This window comes from Helianthus annuus, chromosome 11, assembly GCF_002127325.2.
Source record: "Helianthus annuus cultivar XRQ/B chromosome 11, HanXRQr2.0-SUNRISE, whole genome shotgun sequence".
In the NCBI taxonomy this organism is placed as follows: Eukaryota; Viridiplantae; Streptophyta; class Magnoliopsida; order Asterales; family Asteraceae; genus Helianthus; species Helianthus annuus.
In genome coordinates, this window is record NC_035443.2 from 183048439 (window position 1) to 183068044 (window position 19606).

The window sequence follows — 19606 nt, forward strand, 5'->3', positions numbered from 1 at the left end:
CCCATAAAGCATGAGGCCTGGATCCTAAGAGACCTAAAAACACAAGAGGACTTGAGGCCTAGAAAATCTATGGCCTGCAACATAAAGCTATAAAGCCTAAAGGTAACTACAATGTAAACCCTAAAGCATAAAGCCTAAAGAAGAAACGCTATAACCTTAATAGTGAGGCCTAAAGCATGAGACCCGTAAAGCATGAGAACTTTAAAGCATGGGTCCAATAAAGTCTCAGGCTAATAATCCTAAGGCCCATAAATCCTAAAGCTTATTATTCGTGAGGCATAAAGCCTATAAAGTCTAAGGCCTAAGACACAAAATCCATGTTGAATGAGGATACAACCTAAAGCCTAAATTTGAAAGCCTAACCCGTGAGTTTGAACACCTGAGGCTCATTAAGCGTGAAGCCCATGAAGAAGGAGGACTTGTTTCTAAAAGGGCTAAAAGTCTGCCAGCAACATAAAGCCAAAGTCCTAATGTGTGATGTGTTGGATTATTCGGGTTTGTTTTACGGGTCACATGGGTAGGCACGTTATCGGGTCACGGTTAAAATGGCTAATTGGTTCAGTTCACGGGTTACTCAGGTCGCGGGCTTCAGTTCGTGTTCAAGACAAAATGAGTGCATGGGAATAAAAGTGTCACGTGAATCAGATGTTGCATGCAACCTTAAACTACGTGTTTGAAGTTGTATATTTTGTTTTATTTAATTAGCTAATTGGTAAAAGGGTTTGACCGAAATTGATGGAAGTGTACGTTCACTACAAGAACAGGGCACCTTTAGCGGCGACAGGTGTCGCCGGTATTGACCACTTTTGTCGCCGCTATTGACTATTAGCGGTGACATGTCGCCGGTAAAGCATCGCCGGTATTGCTGGGCCGCTATTGACCGGCTGTCGCCGGTATTGCTTCTGGAATCCCCAACCGTTAGATCAGAATACTGATCAATGGCTGGGGAATAGGTTTGACGCGGATCGACCAATAGCGGCGACAGCTGGCCTGTCGCCGCTAAAGGTGTCGCCGCTAAATGTGGGATGTTCTTGTAGTGGTTTAGGAGTGGTGCAAGTTGGGTGAAGAAGTGGTCATGCCGTGTACCGGATCCTTTGGAGGAATTAGTATTTTATTGAGTATATTCTGCATTTTCACATGTTTTTGTAAGGCTATTTAAAGCCTCATGTTTGTTCAATAAAAACCAAGCTTTCTTCTTCGTATATTCTCAGCAAATTATCTTTCACTACATACATACGTGAGTGTTAGTGTGTGTGGAGAGGGGCCTGTAACCAACATGATGCTCATAAAGCATCGGGCTTATAAAGCTTGAGGCTTATAAAGCATAAAGCCTAAAGCTTAAGAAGGCTAAAAGCCTAACTATCTTTAAAGTCTAAAGTTTAAAGCCTAAGGTGCAAAAGCTCACAAAGACTAAAGAGTCTATAATTTGAAGTCTAACTCCTGAAGCTTAGTGTATGAGGTATATAAAGCTTTAGGTTGATGATGTTTGAGGATCATAAAGCATAAGGCCCCTAAAGCACGAAGTCTTAAGTATGAAGCCTAAAAAACGAAGGTTGTAGCATGCAGCATAACATGTGAAGCACATAAATCCTAAGAGGCATAAAATTATGAAGGATGCAACAACCTACAGCCTTAAGCGTGAGGCCAGCAAAGCATGAGGTCTTTAAGCGCAAGGCCCATAAAGCTTGAGGCGCATAAAGCATGAGCCCCATGAAGTTTGAAGCCCTGAGTATCCAACCTCGAACCTAGATCCATGAAATGACTATATGTTTTTACATTTAGCAATTATATATTATATTTCATACAAAGTTTTTGCTTTTTGGCATCTTCAAGGTCAACAACGAGCACCCTAGCACCCTTGTAAATCTTTATGTGACCACCATTCACCACCTCCCGCTCACCACCTCCAAACTACAGTTGCTAGGTTACCTCAACAACTTCATTCACTAACTCTTAAACATAAGCACATACAACACTCAAAAGTAGATCGAATCCCAAATAAAAACAAATTAAACCCAAGATTAAGATGGACAAACGGTGGAACTAAACATAGTCTTACACAAAATCATCACTATTTCAATCTTTTGAAACCTTGGGACAAATTTCAAAGTGTGTATTGCAAAAAAGATGGGCATCAAGAAAGAATGATGCTATAGACAAAGGGTTCAGAATGCAATGATAAATGGAGTATAAGGACAATGTGTTCCATTACGTTGGTTTAAACACACAATATTTGATGTAGATCAAAATTAGATATAAATAAAGAGAATGTTAAATTATCTTCCTAAATAAATGTGCAAATTGTTCAAATAAAAGGTTACCAAAATAGGGGTAAATCATTGACTTCAAATTAGAGCTCCAGATGATTGAATTTGGGTCGAGGGTTGGGGCAAACTGTTTATGGATGGTTGTCAAATACATTTCTATCTTTTAAGTTTTAACTATGGAACCATAACTCTAGATGTAATGCAAGTTATATGTTGGGACATTTTATAGCTCATTTGTAACTGACTAGCAAGTTATAAGAGTCTGTTAACACATGGAGCAATTGCGTATCAATATATATATTTGCGCCATGCGTCACATGAGGCAGCTCATGTGATTTATTAAGAACCCAATAGGTGTTTTAGAGGTTATGGATGGCAAGGGAAATAGGGAGCAAGATATGGATCTTCTCCTTTGTAGAAGAAACCCGCTAATTAGGATACTGGAAACAACCGTTGGTCAATTTAAAAGCCCGGTGCTGACTAAGATGATATTGTTTGGCTGGTGATGATTGTTGTAGTGAGGCTTCCTTGGTTTTGTGGTAAAGCTAACCCTTTGTGAGCGAGGGTAAAAACATATAACACAAACTAGTTAATCTTGTTAAACTACTCCTATGGTACATAGAGAAATGATTTGCATTTTTCTTGATGGTTCAATACAAATGATCACTTATTTATACCAAGTAGAACATTAGCTACTACTAACAAAACCAGCTGATTAACCAATAACCAAATACAAGTAACTCAATATGATTGAGTTTAACAAAAATAAACTTACTCATCACCTATTAGTTTAGTAGTATGGTGTCCCCCTTTACAAATGTGAGGTTGTGAGTTCAAATCCTTATAAGTGTAAGGTAAAGATGGAATAAGGTGTTTAAAAAATTCCGGTTCAAAAAAAAACAAAATGTAATACTTTACATGTGAATACTAACAACTATAAATGCCACATATACATATCTACTCCATACAAAAATCCAAGAAACTGATACAAACATATGTATATGATGAAACCTTAACTAGTAAACCTGGTAACCATGATCAGAACTATCAATATCCGAGTTACTAGACGAAGACGGATGACTACTCCTAACAAAACGCATCTCTCCAACGCGACTATTAAGACTACTATTAGGCGTACCATCCTTCTTTGTCTTTTTCTCTTTCCTTGACCGCCATTCTTTCTTTCTCGACCATTGTTTCATCAACAAAACACCCAATCCTAAAAGAACAATGAGGGTGCATCCTACCCCAACAACCATTAGTTCAATCACCAACCATCTTGAGCCAGACCCTTGTGGCAAAATGGTCCAAGTCGCAGCGATATAGGCTGCTGCCATAAACATAGTAGACACCCACATAATTTTATGAGTTGCCACTAACAATTTCATCATTGATTTTCGCCTAAATGGGATGACACTCACTAACACATTAACAATTCCTAGGGATAAAAACAATGCCATAATGTTGCACACCACAAACACCTTAAACTGAAGCTTCTTTCCCATTATAGCCTTTCCGGTTTCTTGACTAAAACCACCAGGAGGGTTTATTCCTGCCGAAAACGTAACAGTTGCTATCAAAACCGCAACAACTGTTATGGTGTTTCTAGCATTTCGTAAACCCTCGTTTTGAAGCTCGATTTGTTTTGATCTACGGTGAGTTTTCTTTCTGGAGTGACGATGTTGAACCCGGGACTCCACTCTTCTTCCAGTTCCTGGAGAATGTGTGATTATATTGTGACGAACGACTTCTTGGATGTCTCTAGGAGGTAACTGATCACATGTTTTTGCACCAGCTTCTAAAAGGGCTGGCACAATTTTGAGAATACTTGAGTTGCTTCCATCGGCTTCAACTACATCTAGAGCTGTATAACCTTTATGATTGATAGCGTTTACATCCACTCCGTGTTTAAGTAGATATGTCACCATCTGTTTCCAGATATTAAATATTAAATAGTTAATAGAAAAGCAACTTGTCGAATGAATTATGGATTAATTAGACCGGTTCAAATTGTAGTTTTATCCAATGTTTTAAAAACCGGTAAATACCGGCCGGTTATACTGGTATTACCGTTTCCAGATGTCATGGGCGGCCGCACCCCTTGAAAAACAAAATTAGTGGTATTTTTCGTGAAAAATCACGACCGCACCCCTTGGAAATTTTCGTCCGCACCCCTTAGAAAAAAATGTTAGGAATTTATATAAAAATATTGTGAACACAGATTGAAACCCGATCAAATTATGTAAACAAGTTAGCCCACTAACCCATTTAATAAAACTTAAATTCAATCCATCAAGCCCAATAACTTAATACCCATTCAAGCCCCATTCCAACCACTAATTTTGTTAAACAAAATCAGTCCACGTAATAAAAACAAAAACCCAAATCGTTGGTGGTTTTGTTGATTATATGATTGTTGGTTGGTAAATAACAATATTAGGGCTTGAAATTCAAAATTTTAAATTGAAAATTAAGGAACATGTGCTATGGTTGAACACTTGAAGATCCTTGTTTATTTTGTATGTGATAGGATTAGGAAAGATCAATGAGTAGGGAAATTATGTCGCGATTTCTCAAGAGGAAAGAGGTTGAACCACTTTTTTTCGTCGGATTCTTCTAATTAAAGACCAATGTATGTTTTAGTTAAGTTTTTTTGTTCTTTTATTTAATGATTAAGAGAAATAGAAGTATGAATGATTTGAGTGTTGATGCTTTTTTGTTTGTTAATGTGATAGGAAGTTAGGAACTAGGGTTTGATTGTTAAAAAATTAAAATGAACCCGACCCGATCTGATTCGACCCGCTATGAAACTTTGTTTGTTTGTGTTTACTTGTTTTACATGACCCGACCGGACCCGACCCGATCCGACCCGCTATGAACCGATTTTTTTTATATAGATAGGGGTCTAAAATCTTTAAAAAATTTCTGCACCCCCAAGAAAAAAATCCTGGGTCCGCCACTGCCAGATGTAAATCCGGTACGAAACACCCCGGTAAATAAGTGAAACGGCATAAGGTTTGTACCGGCGGTAAAATCCGGTATACCGGTTTGAAACGTAATACCGGTACCGGCCCAGGGTTATTTTAGTTTGGGTTGTTACTTATTTTTATTATACATATTACTTATCTTACGTAACTTTTATATATTATGATTATTTGAAACTAAAAGTTCTTATTTAACATTGTATAAAACGAAAATAGTTATCCTCTAGTTGATGAGGATAGTGATAATAGTGAATTTCATCTTTTATGCGATCGTGAACTTGATGTATTCAACTCTCAAATGGCTTAAACATATCGTACACTTTCATTTAAAAGAGCTTGTTGAAAAATTGAATGATTTTCGATTATCTTTTGGAAAATTTTTATTGTAGATTTACTTTTAGATCATCTTTTAATATGTAATCATGCATTTTTTGATTAACTTTTGACGGTCTTATGAAAAAACCTCTTGATTTTCGTTAGTTTATTTAAACTCATTAACTATGATGTTATAATTTATGAAATTATAGAGTTAGGTAGTCAACCCGGTTGAACCGCTCGATACAACCTTGTTTAACCATTTGAACCATTTTTTAGACTAATCCGGTTTGATTTAAAAACCGGTTTTTAAAACATTGGTTTTATCGGTATAAGTCCTCTTCAAGTTTTTGTATTCGGGGCAAAAAATATAGTTTCTCTAATAAGACGAACAAATGAAATCAGGGTTTTTTTTTTTTTTCTAACCATTTCATAAATAGATCATGTTCGGGTTGGCCTATGTATCTTGTTTACTTGAACCGGTTCAGTTTGGGTGATATGTTCAACTCAGTTAATTAATTTTACTTGTCGACCAATTTAGAAATAGAATAAAAGATATTTTATAAGATCAGTCGGTTTACGACATGTTTAGCCTATTTTTTACAAGGCGTTAACAATCCGCCAACCTGTTTATGAACTAATTAACATGTTTACAACTTGATCATGACTCGATAACTCATTTAACTTGTTTGGATAAATATGATTGACTTGTTTAAATAAATATAGGCTCATGTATGGAGTGTTCAAATGAGAAGAATTTTTTTGTAAGAAGAAAAAACAAGAAGTTTCAACCAATAAGAATGTTTCATTTTACTTCATTTAATATTTGCATTTAATTTTAATATAAGGGTATATTGGTAAACTTACATAAATCATTAATTTGTATTTTTCCCCTTTAATAACTAACTAAATTAAATTTGTAACTCTTTTTCAAAATATATACTTTTTCCAAATTAAAAAAACAACTTAATTTAAAGTGTAGAATAAATTACTAGTTGTGTAGGATAAATTACGATTTGTGTAGGATATATTTCGAGGTGTGTAGGATAAATTTCAACTGTGTAGGATAAAATTCTATAATGTGTAGGGTATATGTAAGAAAATTTTGATATGTGTAGGTTTGTAGATTATATGTAGGATAATTAATGATTAGTTGACTAATTAATTAAAGAGAAAAAAATTAATGATATGAGTTATAAATGAAATAGTATTTTACTAATATACCCTTTCTTCTTTTTCTTCTCACATTAAATTTCTTCTTAAATGAACTTTCCCCTGTCAAAACCATAAATAAAGAGTCTCGAGGATGCCGCCCTTCCTAATGGCGTCAACCCCATTTGTGGTAAAGTTTCAAAATGGTATCCCCATGTAATTACACTCTTTCATGAGTACCTATTTCTAAAATAGGCTCATGTCAAAACCATGAATAAATATATAGGTCGTGTTCGGATTCATTAATTTTGAGACTCAAGCCAAAGTGGCAACTCTAAGTGGTTATAAAGAGATTAGAAAAAATACCGTAGTGAGTTTTCCAGCTGTCGCTATGTGTAACACGGTGTTGCCATCGTTGTCTTGTATGTTCACGAGTTCTAAGATGTTGAGTGTTTCCACTAGGTATCTAAGACCATCAAACTGGTTATACTTAACCGCAAGATGAAGAATAGTTTCACCATGGTCGGTAACCATATCAACGGATTCAATGCTTATCGAGATTATTTCACCAAGAACTCCCACTCGCCCTTTCATTGATGCACAATGTAAGGGTGTCCAACCTTTGTGATCTCGAAGGTACAAGAGATCCGGCTCAAACCATAGAAGCTCCCGTATTGTGTCTATGTGGCCTTTACTGCAAGCTAGATGTAATGGAGTGTATCCTTCTGAATTATACTTTCTTGCAAACTCCGGGCGCACCTTGATTATCTCTTTCACTATTTCTATATACAAGAACATGATAGAGTAGTTTAGTGTGTGAATTAAATTTTCATCACATGATATTCAATTTGTTATGCATATTTAAATTTGTAAATATGAATGTAACTATTATAAATACATAATAGTGTTGTAAAATCTCGACTAGGCAGCGACTAGTCGGCCACTAACTGAGTATTTTTTGTTAGTCAGTCCATTAATCGCTAGTCGTGGCTAGTCGGACCTAGTCGACCAGCCAAAAATTGGCGATTCCGGCCAGATTCCGGCAAAAAACTTGTATATTCTGGCAAAACCTCTATATTTTGGCCAGTTTCCAACCAAACCATGTAAATTCCAACAATTAATCTTGTATACATAAAAAATGAGTTTAGTAAGAGTTAAAATCTAACTATTTAAAATATTTACCTATAAAAATATGTATATGTATACATAAAACTGAAAATTACATATAAAAACCCGATTCGATTAATCCCGAGTAGTCGCTAGTCCCCACCTTACCGACCGACTAGCGACTAGTGAGTTCTCCTACCTTGATATATAGATACATTTGAATCACAAAACATTTCCTATAATAAAAGTTTAACAACCACAAGACATCATCAATGTTTTTGTTTGGTACTATCTCACAAGGATTGAAATTACATCACTTATTATTTTACTTATTTTATTGCCTGTGTTGGTTTTCGTTGTGTTTTAGGCATTCAACCTTGGCAAGGAGGAAAGTGGATCCTATCTTCGATTTAAATAAAAATATAATAAATAGAAAAGAAATAGTTTATACATTTAAAGGTAATTTATTATATTAAGTGTCACATAATTTAAAAAAAAAAAAAAAAAACTCTATTAACATAAATAATACAAATATATTATATATATAAATGTAAAAATGAGATTGAAAACTAATATAGGTAATTTTAAGAATTACCGAGCCAAGTTGCCCAGACGTTGCGGCGGGATTGCGCTACGGCGCGTTTGCGAACTTCGTTACACTCGTTGTGACACTGACATTAACATGTTTAAGTACACATAAGAAAACATATTAAAACCATATTATGCCTCACACGTTATGACTTTATAAAATTAAGAAAGTATTTTAAATGAAAAACCCCAATATACCTCCGGCTAATTACCACCCATGCGTTGCGACGGGGCCTTACGATGCCATTAACATGTTAAAGTGCATGTTTTCAAACTTCAAAACCAACGTCAAAAGGTTGCTAAGAACCCGGTTACCGTCGTGAAATCAACGTGGCTAGGCAATAAAAGAGAAACCTATGAACTTGACTTGAGTAGGTTTTTTTATAGAAACCGAAGTGTAAAATAAAGAAATTGGAAGTGACAAGAAAAAAATTGAGTTGTAAAATGATTGTTATGAAACACGAATTCGAATTAATGATTGTTATGAAACACGAATTCAATTTTTTTTACATACGTGTTGCGAACTAATAATTTAAATTAAGTAATTTATCCTAAAAAGTATAAGAAAATTTAAAAGAAAAAAAAAACAATAAAAAGAATACTTAGTTACTTGCAAGCAAAATGGATGGACTTTGGTCATAAACGCACACAACATATTGCTCTAAGACTATATGTAGTGGTTTAGGAGTTTCAAGCCCTTCCCTTGGGTATTATTTAACATGTGACTTCTAGTCAGCAAAGAGTCTTGAAGTTAAAAAGGGGTATAATGAGGCTTGAACTTCAAGCCACCTTGCAATGATTAGATATTTAATTGAATTAAATAAAAGATAAAACATCACAAAAATTCTATTGGCCATCCACTTAACACCCCAACCCAAAAATCACTAAAAAAGCCAATGTGGACTGTGTGCTCCAGTCAATGGGGCTTTTTTTCCCCACTTCACGCCCAATTCCCAAACCACTACAGGTGCTCTAAGAACTCTTTTGAATTGTGGCATAATGTAAAACATATAAATTTAGTGGTGGTTGGTGGCTTTTGCCACTACATTTGCAAGTTTGTGTGAAAGCACCGGATCGATGACGAACATCAAACATTGCACTTGATTCAAGACATGAAAAACAAAATATGAAGAACAAGATAGAAATATGTAGAAGATGAATCTCTTTATTGATGAATCAGTCATCACATATTACACAAACCAAAGGAGTATACATCATCTACAAGCTGGTTTAGATCACAAAGATCTAAACCCTAGCTTTCTCTCACTAACACATAGTCTCTCTCTCTAGAATTCACACCAGGAGGCTGAACGAGTGGGAGAGGTGCACCAAGCTACAAGAGTTGCCCTAATCTACACAATACACACACATATATAGGCTAGGGACTAAACCTCGGACAAACCAATTCTACATCAAAAACTCTGACTTTTGCCCTAAACCTAAAACTCAGACAAAATACCATCCTAAAACTTGGACAAGTTGTCCAAGGATAAACCTTGGACTAACTTTCAAGACATGTACAATAAAGACCCTAACAATTGGAAGGCATGCACTTTTCACCCAAAGTGCATTAACAACTCCCCCTTGATCAATGCATGGTCTTCATGTGGTCTTGAATATTCTTCGTTATGGTTGACTTTAACTTGGACTTCTGCTTTGGTTGACCAGAACTGATAAGCGACAGTTACCCGGCAGGAACTGCACTTACAGTCTCCCCCTTAACTGTTGCATCAGTTCTGTGTGGCGTCGATAATCTTCAATCACCGGATACTTCACTTAGAGACTCCCCTTTAACTGAAGATATCATGTCAGCTTTTAACTTTGGCTGAGACTTGATCTTTTAGGTAGAGCACATCGATCTTCAACCCTTCTAATTAAAGACTTGCTGACGATCACTTAAGGCCGCTTTGAGAAACCCGAAGAATCCTACATCAAACACTGTAGATCCTCCCCCTCAAACTACTCCCGAATCAAGTTAACGCGAACCGACCAACAACCATATGTAGGAATATCGCTCGATACATTAATCTTCAAACCTAACCGGTAGCAGAAAGAAACATTGGATTTCCAATGCCCAACCTTGAAGACTTCAAACTTCACAAAGACATTAAGCTCAGTTCGATAAGTTAATAACAAACTGAACTTTGTAAAAGTACATCCACCATCTTGATCAGAGTCTTCAACCGAGTGTCTGAAATCATTTCATCTCGAATTTTCAAGATCCAATCTCGTATCTTCACAAATCCACCAATTACCCGATGACTTTCGCCTCTGATCTCCCCGTCAATGTAAGAACCCCTATTTCGAGAATCCGATCAGTCACCAACTTGGAAGAGGCACCAAGAAGACTAATCTTCTCTACTCTAACCGGCATACGATAAAGGCATGACCTTCAACTACTTGCCAAACGAACAATTTGCTTCATCACATCAACACCTGATTAAACCTTGAACAAACTTGACAAAACTCAATCATACACTGGCTCTAACTTGCTTCATGTTTTAAACACTTTGCCACCGGTAAGATTAACACTAAGTTAATCTCAAAGATAGTACACATGAACTTGTTTCGATGTAGCATCACGAGCTTTTGGTTTACAAAGAAAACAGGGATTTAAAAATTTTTACTCCCCCTTTTTCTTTGTAAACAATACAAAAATCCAAGCACGTCTTATTCTCTTCACCTCCTCACTTGATCCGAACAGCATAAGTGCCATAAAACTTTTCGATAATCCGAAACCGACTTCAAGTTTCCAAACTACACATAATTCTGACTCTTAGTTAGTTATCCGGTACCCCAGGTAACCCGGAATAACTAGAAAAACTCGGAACATGCACAACTCGAAACTTCCGAACTACACAAGCTTCTAAACTTAGTTAAAAATCCGGTACCCCAGGTAACCCGGAATTCTAGAAAAAAATTCGGAACTCGTAAAACCCGAAAGCTCTTGAAACCTTGAATCAGATCATCGGAATAGTACTTAGAGTACAAAGAAATTCAGAATAAGCAAAGAAATCCGAAAAGCCCATAACTGAACAAAGTCACTCAAAATCCATAAAGTCACCGAATCTGGAAAGCCCACATTTCCATTACTAATACCATTCTTGGACTGAGTAATGCAACTATTTCCAACTCTTGAGTCGTCGACGGAAACCTAGTTGTCGGAACTACCAAATATCACGGTCATCGTCTCCTCCGTTCACCATATCAGAACCACTTTTAACTATCATCAACGACCACCAGAAATGAACCAACACCCCACCGACAGGAGTCTATGTCGTTGACATAAATGACACTTGAAAAACTTTTCAAGATATTCAAAACCCGGACATCAGTTGAATTGCTGAAGCTCGGAGAAACAGCTAAACGCGGAACGATTTATTGATTTGAAAACTTTAGGAACCCCAGAACATGTCTTTTACTTCCCTCAAATACAATTCGTGTATTACAATTGATAAGAAATTAGGGGCCGGTTGGAAGTTAATCCGAAGTGGGCTTAATCCCATAGAATTGAAAGTTCATTTGTGAGTCACGTGAAGTCTCATAAATAGAAGAATAGTGAACGGCCCAATCATATTCAAAAGAAGTCAGCCCACTAATAATTTTTCATTGTTTTCATTGTCATTGTCAGTGATTCTTTAATTGTTTTCAAAAGAAGTGAACGGCCCATGTGATTCAAAAGAAGTCAGCCCCAGTCTCCCTTCGTCTTCAACCTTGCCTCCACCATAACTTCTTAACCACCACCGTGCAACCCATGTACACCACCAATATCTCCTGCGACTGGAATCAATGCTGTTAACCAATCTGACATCCCAGAGTCGTCATCCGATAAACTCCACCGTTTAACAAAAAGAATCTGCATATCACGTAAAAACCGATTGCCACCTCCCATTGAACTACCGATAACACCATGAACTGCCATCATTGACGGGAAAAACATCGGCCGGAAGACATAACATAATAAAGCTTAGCCGTTTCTTTCTTTATACTCGTAGAACAAAATCGTTGGTTACATTAAAGTCGTTGCTGAACAGACTTCCATTGGAAACATCAAAACATATGGATTCAAAATACATCATAAACAAAACGAACAATTTTAACCACACCAGCTTCTCCATCTATTTCACTACTTTCTTACTCAAAAAACTCGGAACAAACGCAATTTTTGTTAAACACCGGAACAAGATAAAACTCGGAATATGAGGAAACTGTGCAAACTCGCAGACTGATTCACATCTGTGCAAAACTCGGACACTAACATCTGTTCAAAAAAGTCGGACCATTTCATAACACGGAACCTCTGAACCTCTGAACCATTTCATAAAAGTCGGACCATTTCATAAAAGTCGGAACCTCTGAACCTCTGAACCATTTCATAAAAGTCGGACCATTTCATAAAAGTCGGAACCTCTGAACCTCTGAAACTCGGAGTACGTAAAAACTCGGAAATATTAAAAGTTTGGAACAGTTTTTGTTAAAACTCGGAGACTGTTAAACAGATAACAATAAAACTCGGACAATATTCATATTGAAACTCAGAGACAACCAGTTACAACATCTGAATAATAATAAAAAAAAACTCGGTACACTTAAAAGCCTGGAACAGTTTTTGTTATGAAAACCCGGAGAATTTTAAAAAACTTCCCAAAACTCGGAGAGTACCCTTGTGTAAAACTCGGAGTAATACAAAGAGACCAACTCAACTTCGGAACAAATAGACCAACTCGGAGTAATAAAACTCGGAAACTGTAACTTTTGCATTTCAACTCAAACATCGGAACAAACAGACCAACTCAAACTTCGGAACAAACAGAACAGTTTTTACAAAACTCGCAGTCGAGTAAAACTCGGAACCTCAATAACACGGACCACTGACTGTTCCACTGTTTTGACTGTTTGAGAAGTCAAAACTCGGACAATATGAAAACTCGGAACATTCTGAAGCTATTTGATGCTCTCAAAGAACCTCGGACCAGATGACTGTTTTAAAACATCGGAATAACTTAAATACTCAGAGCTTTTATCTTGTTTAAACTGAAACTTAAAACTAGGACTAACCGTGACATTTGAAACCTCGGAACATTGATTTGACTGATCAAAAAGTCGGACCTCAGTACAACTAAATAAAACGTTCGGAACTGACTTTTGAGATCAAAACTCGGACATTGTGAGATCAGAAACAAGTCTCCGGACTTTCTCCCTAGTGTGACTTCACACTAGTTCACCAAAACCCCGGAAACAACAAACACAGAGTTTTAAAACTCAGACAAGTTTAACACTAAGAAAAACTTGGACAGAGCAATTTTTGGATCAAACCTCATATCTGCAACAACTTGGAGAACAAAACAACCACGAACAGCTTCATTTTCTTCAACTTTTCTGCAAAATCTTCAAGTCTTCAAGATGTTTGGCGGAAACAAACATCAAATCAAGAGCAATGGTGATTCAGAAGGCGGTTAGACCATTCTGAATCGGTAACCATGCTCTGATACCACTGTGAAAGCACCGGATCGATGACGAACATCAAACATTGCACTTGATTCAAGACATGAAAAACAAAATATGAAGAACAAGATAGAAATATGTAGAAGATGAATCTCTTTATTGATGAATCAGTCATCACAGATTACACAAACCAAAGGAGTATACATCATCTACAAGCTGGTTTAGATCACAAAGATCTAAACCCTAGCTTTCTCTCACTAACACATAGTCTCTCTCTCTAGAATTCACACCAGAAGGCTGAACGAGTGGGAGAGGTGCACCAAGCTACAAGAGTTGCCCTAATCTACACAATACACACATATATATAGGCTAGGGACTAAACCTCGGACAAACCAATTCTACATCAAAAACTCTGACTTTTGCCCTAAACCTAAAACTCAGACAAAATAGCATCCTAAAACTTGGACAAGTTGTCCAAGGATAAACCTTGGACTAACTTTCAAGACATGTACAATAAAGACCCTAACAATTGGAAGGCATGCACTTTTCACCCAAAGTGCATTAACAACTCCCCCTTGATCAATGCATGGTCTTCATGTGGTCTTGAATTCTTCGTTATGGTTGACTTTAACTTGGACTTCTGCTTTGGTTGACCAGAACTGATAAGCGACAGTTACCCGGCAGTAACTGCACTTACAGTTTGACGGTTTGACCAGGTTTCAAAAACTATTCTGCCGATGAAGGAGGGAGACAAGCTTCACTAGTTTCCCACAAGTTTAACTTATAAATTTAACTTCGGTTTTCTTGTTAACTTAGAAACGAATAATTTATTTGTGTGTAGCTAGTTCATTCGCCTGTAATCGAACTTGTGGCACATGTTTAACCGGTAGGATCAACCATCACGTACAATCAAGTCATAGATGACGACAGAATGATCAATGTAAACGCGTAAGTCAAGTAAACGCATATGGTCGACTTTGCTTTTAATGTGACGACAAAATATTTAAAAAAAAAACAAGTATGGACTTTAAGGTGTGCATTTATCATGGGCCAATAATTTGTATAAAAATTATCGATTTTTTTTATTCTATCACATAAAAAATATAAATATAAGTTGATATTGTAAAATACTTTCTAATTGGCCTTTATATTATTGAAGTTGTACCAATGTTTAAATTTATAAATATAAAGCTGAGATATGTTTTAGTAATACGGAAAATAAACATATATATATAATGAAGGGTTCAAATAAAATAAGAGAAAACACCTTTACCCTAAACAAAATAACAAAAATAAGGTATACTGTGAAGCTTTACATATATATGTAATATAGAGTATTAGAATACAACTACGAGAACTCATATCTACCATCTACCACACAAAATGAGTTCCTAGCTTAAATATATGGTTTTTAGTAGAATTTTTTGAAATTAATAATATGCATGATTACATAAATAACAAAATGAGGTATTCCCTTCTAGGATCAAGTTATTCTACAAAGGCTTCTAATTATAAGAAGTGTAAGAAGGATTTATAGAGTGACAAGTGTCCAATAAGCTAAAACTAAACCCATTACATCACCACCAAAAACCTAAACACCCACCCCCACCCCACCACCACTCAAAAACCTAACCCCCCCCCCCCCCCACCCACCCAAAAACCTAACCCCCCCCCCCCCCAACCCAAAAACCTAAACCCCACCCCCCCCTCCCCCCCCCCCCCCCGCGGCAAAAAAAAACAAAAAAAAACTATACCTCACCAAAAAAAACCACAAAAAAACCTAAGTGAGGAAGATACGCACCCAAATTCTTATCTAGTATCTTAGTCATCAATTTCTTGCTTAGGTAACGCTTCGGGTTACCATTAAATTAATTACTATACTTATCCACCCTAATTAGAGTTACCATTTGTTTTAAAGAACATCAGTCATCAGTTTATCATATATCCTGTGGTCCAACACCGAACTAACAAAACTTACCTATGTTTAGAAAATAATATTACAACATCATGAAACATAATAGACAGCAAATCTGAAAATTATTTGTCATATTATAAATTATTACTTAGAAGTTAGAATACAATGTTTCTCAGACGGATTATAAAGATCTGTTTCTAGCAGGAACGTTTATAGTGCTTAGGAATGTTTATAGTGCTTAGTTTTCCATGGAACATTTTTTAAAGCTTTAGTTGATAATTTTTATATTCGTCAATACACTTAAAAATATGTTTGGTAATCAAGACTTAAAAAATTCATTCTAAAACATATCTTTAAGTACCAACAGCGACGTCTTTATATACGCAGTGGCGGCTATGATGGTGTGCAGAGAGGACCTCCGCACAAGGCCCGAGATTTCGAGGGGCACGTGATTTAAAAAAAATCAATATATATATTTTATTTTTTTAAATAGTAAACACATACCAATTCCAATAGAGGCTCATTTACAAATAATTTTTATGGTTTAGAATTTACCCCACTTGGCATTAGGTTTACCGAGCCCAATACTTATTTGATTTTTTTTAAAATAATAATAAAACATTATGAAATGGCACATTTTTCGAGCTTGAACAGGATACGTGAATTCTAAGAGACGCCTTGATGTGGGCCCAAGTGTGGAGGAACGGGCTATTTTGTACTTGGAGGCCCAAGACCGCGTAAGAAAAGGGCCTTCACTAAAATGGCCCTAACTTGGGCTACGGGGGTCCGTTTGGGACGTGCGACCAGGCGATTCGAAGGCGAGAACGAGCTCCATCTTGCTGCAAACGCCTACGGCGGTTTGAGTCATCGTCCGGGCCAAAAAAACGCTTATTTCTATTACTTATTTGCATTTTTATGTTTTTTGAACTATTTTGGGCTTTTTGTTTTAGGCCGTGTGTTTGGCCCGTTATCTTTTTTAGGCCCGTTTCGAATTTCAGTCTTTATTTATATGTTGCTAAAGCTAATGAGAAGATCAGAATTGAATTTTGAGAAAACTGTTTTTTTCACTTCAAATTTCGTGGCCTTTGGGGTTACAATTTGGGGGTTGGGGAAGAGCTACACGGGTTGAGAAAACTGTATATACGTTTATAAATCATAAAATCATGTGTGAAAAGTATTAGTTACTAGCATATACCAGTATGTCCAGCAGCAGCAGCAACATGTATAGAACACATAAACGCATCAAGTTCATGCACAAGCAGCCATTGAAACCTTAACAAATGCTTCACCACTTCCACCATCCCTCTTTCACTAGCCACAAACAACACACTCTCACCTTTGCAATTCACTTTCCCGACAGACCCTTCATCCGCCGCCATCAACACCTTCATCACTTCAATCTCCCCTTCTCGGCACGCCTCATACAACGCGGTCTCCAGGTCCCCATTCTCCGCCGCCACCATTTCAGGCCACCGTTTCAATATCTCTCTCACAAGTTCCAGGTGGCCGAACCTCGCGGCTAAGTGTAAGACTGTGTTTGATGATCCGGACACAGTCTGTGTGATTAGGGTTTCATCTTCTTCAACGAGCTTGATGAAGTTGATGGTGTCACCGTTTAGAACAGCCTGATAAAGGCGTCGATCCATGATGTTTTGGAGTAACAATTCAAAAGTGGCAATGGGGATTTTGAATATTAATGTGATATGGTATTATATATGGCTATTTTTCCACAAGTGTAGTTACTAGGAAAATTCCCTCTTGAAATTTCTGAGAAAATAAATATAGTTGTGTTGATGTGTGGTTTATCCTTGAAGTTTTAAGTCGTGCATGAAGTCGTCTTGAAGTTTTAACAATAACTAGTAAGACTAGCTGTGATACGTTGCGGGGTTTCGATCGATATCTATTTTGGTTTAATATACCAACCGAAAGAAATATGTTCAAAAGAATATCGACACACGTTTTACATAGACCGAAAACCATAAAAATATATTTAAATTGAACAGTAGGACGGGATGATTTTAAATTAATTGTAAATGGAAATGTAAACGCTATCTTAAATATAACTTTAATGAAAGGAAACCTAAAACTAAAATTTTAAACATAAAGAAAAGTCAAAAAAGTTCACGAAAAAAATAATAATAAAGTTCAGAAAAGTAAAGACTTGAGTGTGTCAAAAAGTAGATTAACCGAAACGTACATAGTAATAAGTATAAGAACATATTATATTTGATCTAACTCATTTCTGGTAAAATTTACGTCACAACGTAACGTAACTTAACTTGAATTTATACCGAAACGTACATGGAAATAAACACGTAAAACTCGATTATAAAGTCTTTGGAAAGTTAAGGAGTTGTAAGTGTCAATGCTGAAACTAAGAGGTAAAAGTATAAAAACAAAAACACAAAAAAAAGGTCAAAGGAAGCACTATTCACCCAAGTCGCTAAATGTAATATAGTTAATATATAGTGTTGAGCCACCATTATCCCACGTGTAAACCACTCTTGAGAAGGCTAAGATTGGAGTTACGGGGTTCATTGGTTCGATTATCGGTTAATATCATTATTTCGGTTCTGAGTTTTACCATGTTGTAACCGAAAACTGAAGAGAATTGGCTAACTGAATAAGAATTCGAACATGGTTCAGTTAAAATCAAATTAACAGACTTAAACGGCTTTCTACCGAATTGCCTTTTTAGCTATTTTTTTTTCTTTTTTTTTTAACGACAAATTTTGGAGGATCACTGATGGAACACTGGAGTATTATTGTGTCATCAGCGGAACCATCCGATCATATCTATCTCCACTAGTCTATAATATCTATACACCAATTTAAGAGAAAACCTAATAAATCTGCGAAACCTCTCCCTTGTAGGATTTCTTATTCAGGACCTAATGGTCTCTAAGCGTTATCTCGCCCAAAAATATCAATAGGCTATAATGCAATGGGCAAATTTGGTATAACTTATTTCTTTTATTATAATCTCCTACTGCAATTTAAAGATAGTCAATTTGGTATATAATAGAATATGTGAATATTAGGAAACGATTGTATATCATTATTGTAAATATTGCCTCAAGTTTAGGCGATTCTGTTTTTGTAACTATTTATACTTGATTGGTGATAATGAGAAGGCAAGGGAATATTTCATTCTATCATGGTATCATCCTAATTTTCTAAACGATCCTGCCCTAATTCTCCTTCTCTGCCGCCGTGCTCATTGCCGCAGCCCCCCTCCTTCTCTGCCATCATCCTTCTCACCAATCTTCTGTTATGGATTCCAAAATCCATCCTGCCCTCACTGTTTCAAACATCAAGGCTCATGTCCCTGTCACTCTTGACAAAGACTCCACTCATTACACAACTTGGAAAACCTTATTTAAGGTTCACTGCCAGATTTACGATGTCTTGGATCACCTATCACCGAAACCCGCTGCTGCCTCCTCCTCTTCGGACGCCTCAGCCACTGACAAGGCTGAAGCTACAGCCGCTGATGCCTTATGGTCTCGCCTCGATGCTCTCGTGCTTCAGTGGATTTATGCCACAATCTCTCCCGATCTTCTTCACACAATCCTCAAACCGGGTCAGTCCGCTCATGCCGCTTGGACGCTCGTTGAAAGTGAATTTAACGATAACAAGAACACCCGTGCAGTGTTTCTAGGCCAGGAGTTTGCAAACCTGTGTCTTGAAAATTTTTCATCCATGTCAGATTACTGTCAGCAGGCTAAACACCTGGCTGAACAACTGGATAGCGTCGGATCACCGGTTGACGATCGGACGCTCGTGCTCAAAGTTTTGACCGGGCTTACCGAGCAATATGACGGGATCTCTAC

The 19606-nt window shown here is 36.7% G+C and overlaps 1 protein-coding gene across 1 annotated transcript; it reads right to left on the reverse strand.

The window, feature by feature from the left end:
* Positions 1–3195: 3195 nt before the first annotated feature.
* On the reverse strand, positions 3196–17485 carry LOC110891405 (ankyrin repeat-containing protein At5g02620). Its single transcript, XM_022139097.2, has 3 exons — positions 16969–17485; positions 7085–7500; positions 3196–4195 (listed from the first exon to the last, which is right to left on the reverse strand). Exons 1-3 carry the CDS (start codon positions 17417–17419, stop codon positions 3284–3286), a joined length of 1779 nt encoding a protein of 592 aa, XP_021994789.1. The 5' UTR covers positions 17420–17485; the 3' UTR covers positions 3196–3283.
* Positions 17486–19606: the final 2121 nt, after the last annotated feature.

Coding starts and splice junctions, on each gene's coding strand:
- LOC110891405 (XM_022139097.2), bottom strand. CDS start 17,419: ATGGATCGACGCCTTTATCAGGCTGTTCTAAACGGTGACACCATCAAC. Junction 7,501..16,968: donor TGCTGCTGCTGGACATACTG/GTATATGCTAGT, acceptor TCTTGTATATAG/AAATAGTGAAAGAGATAATC. Junction 4,196..7,084: donor CAGCTGGAAAACTCACTACG/GTATTTTTTCTA, acceptor ATCTGGAAACAG/ATGGTGACATATCTACTTAA.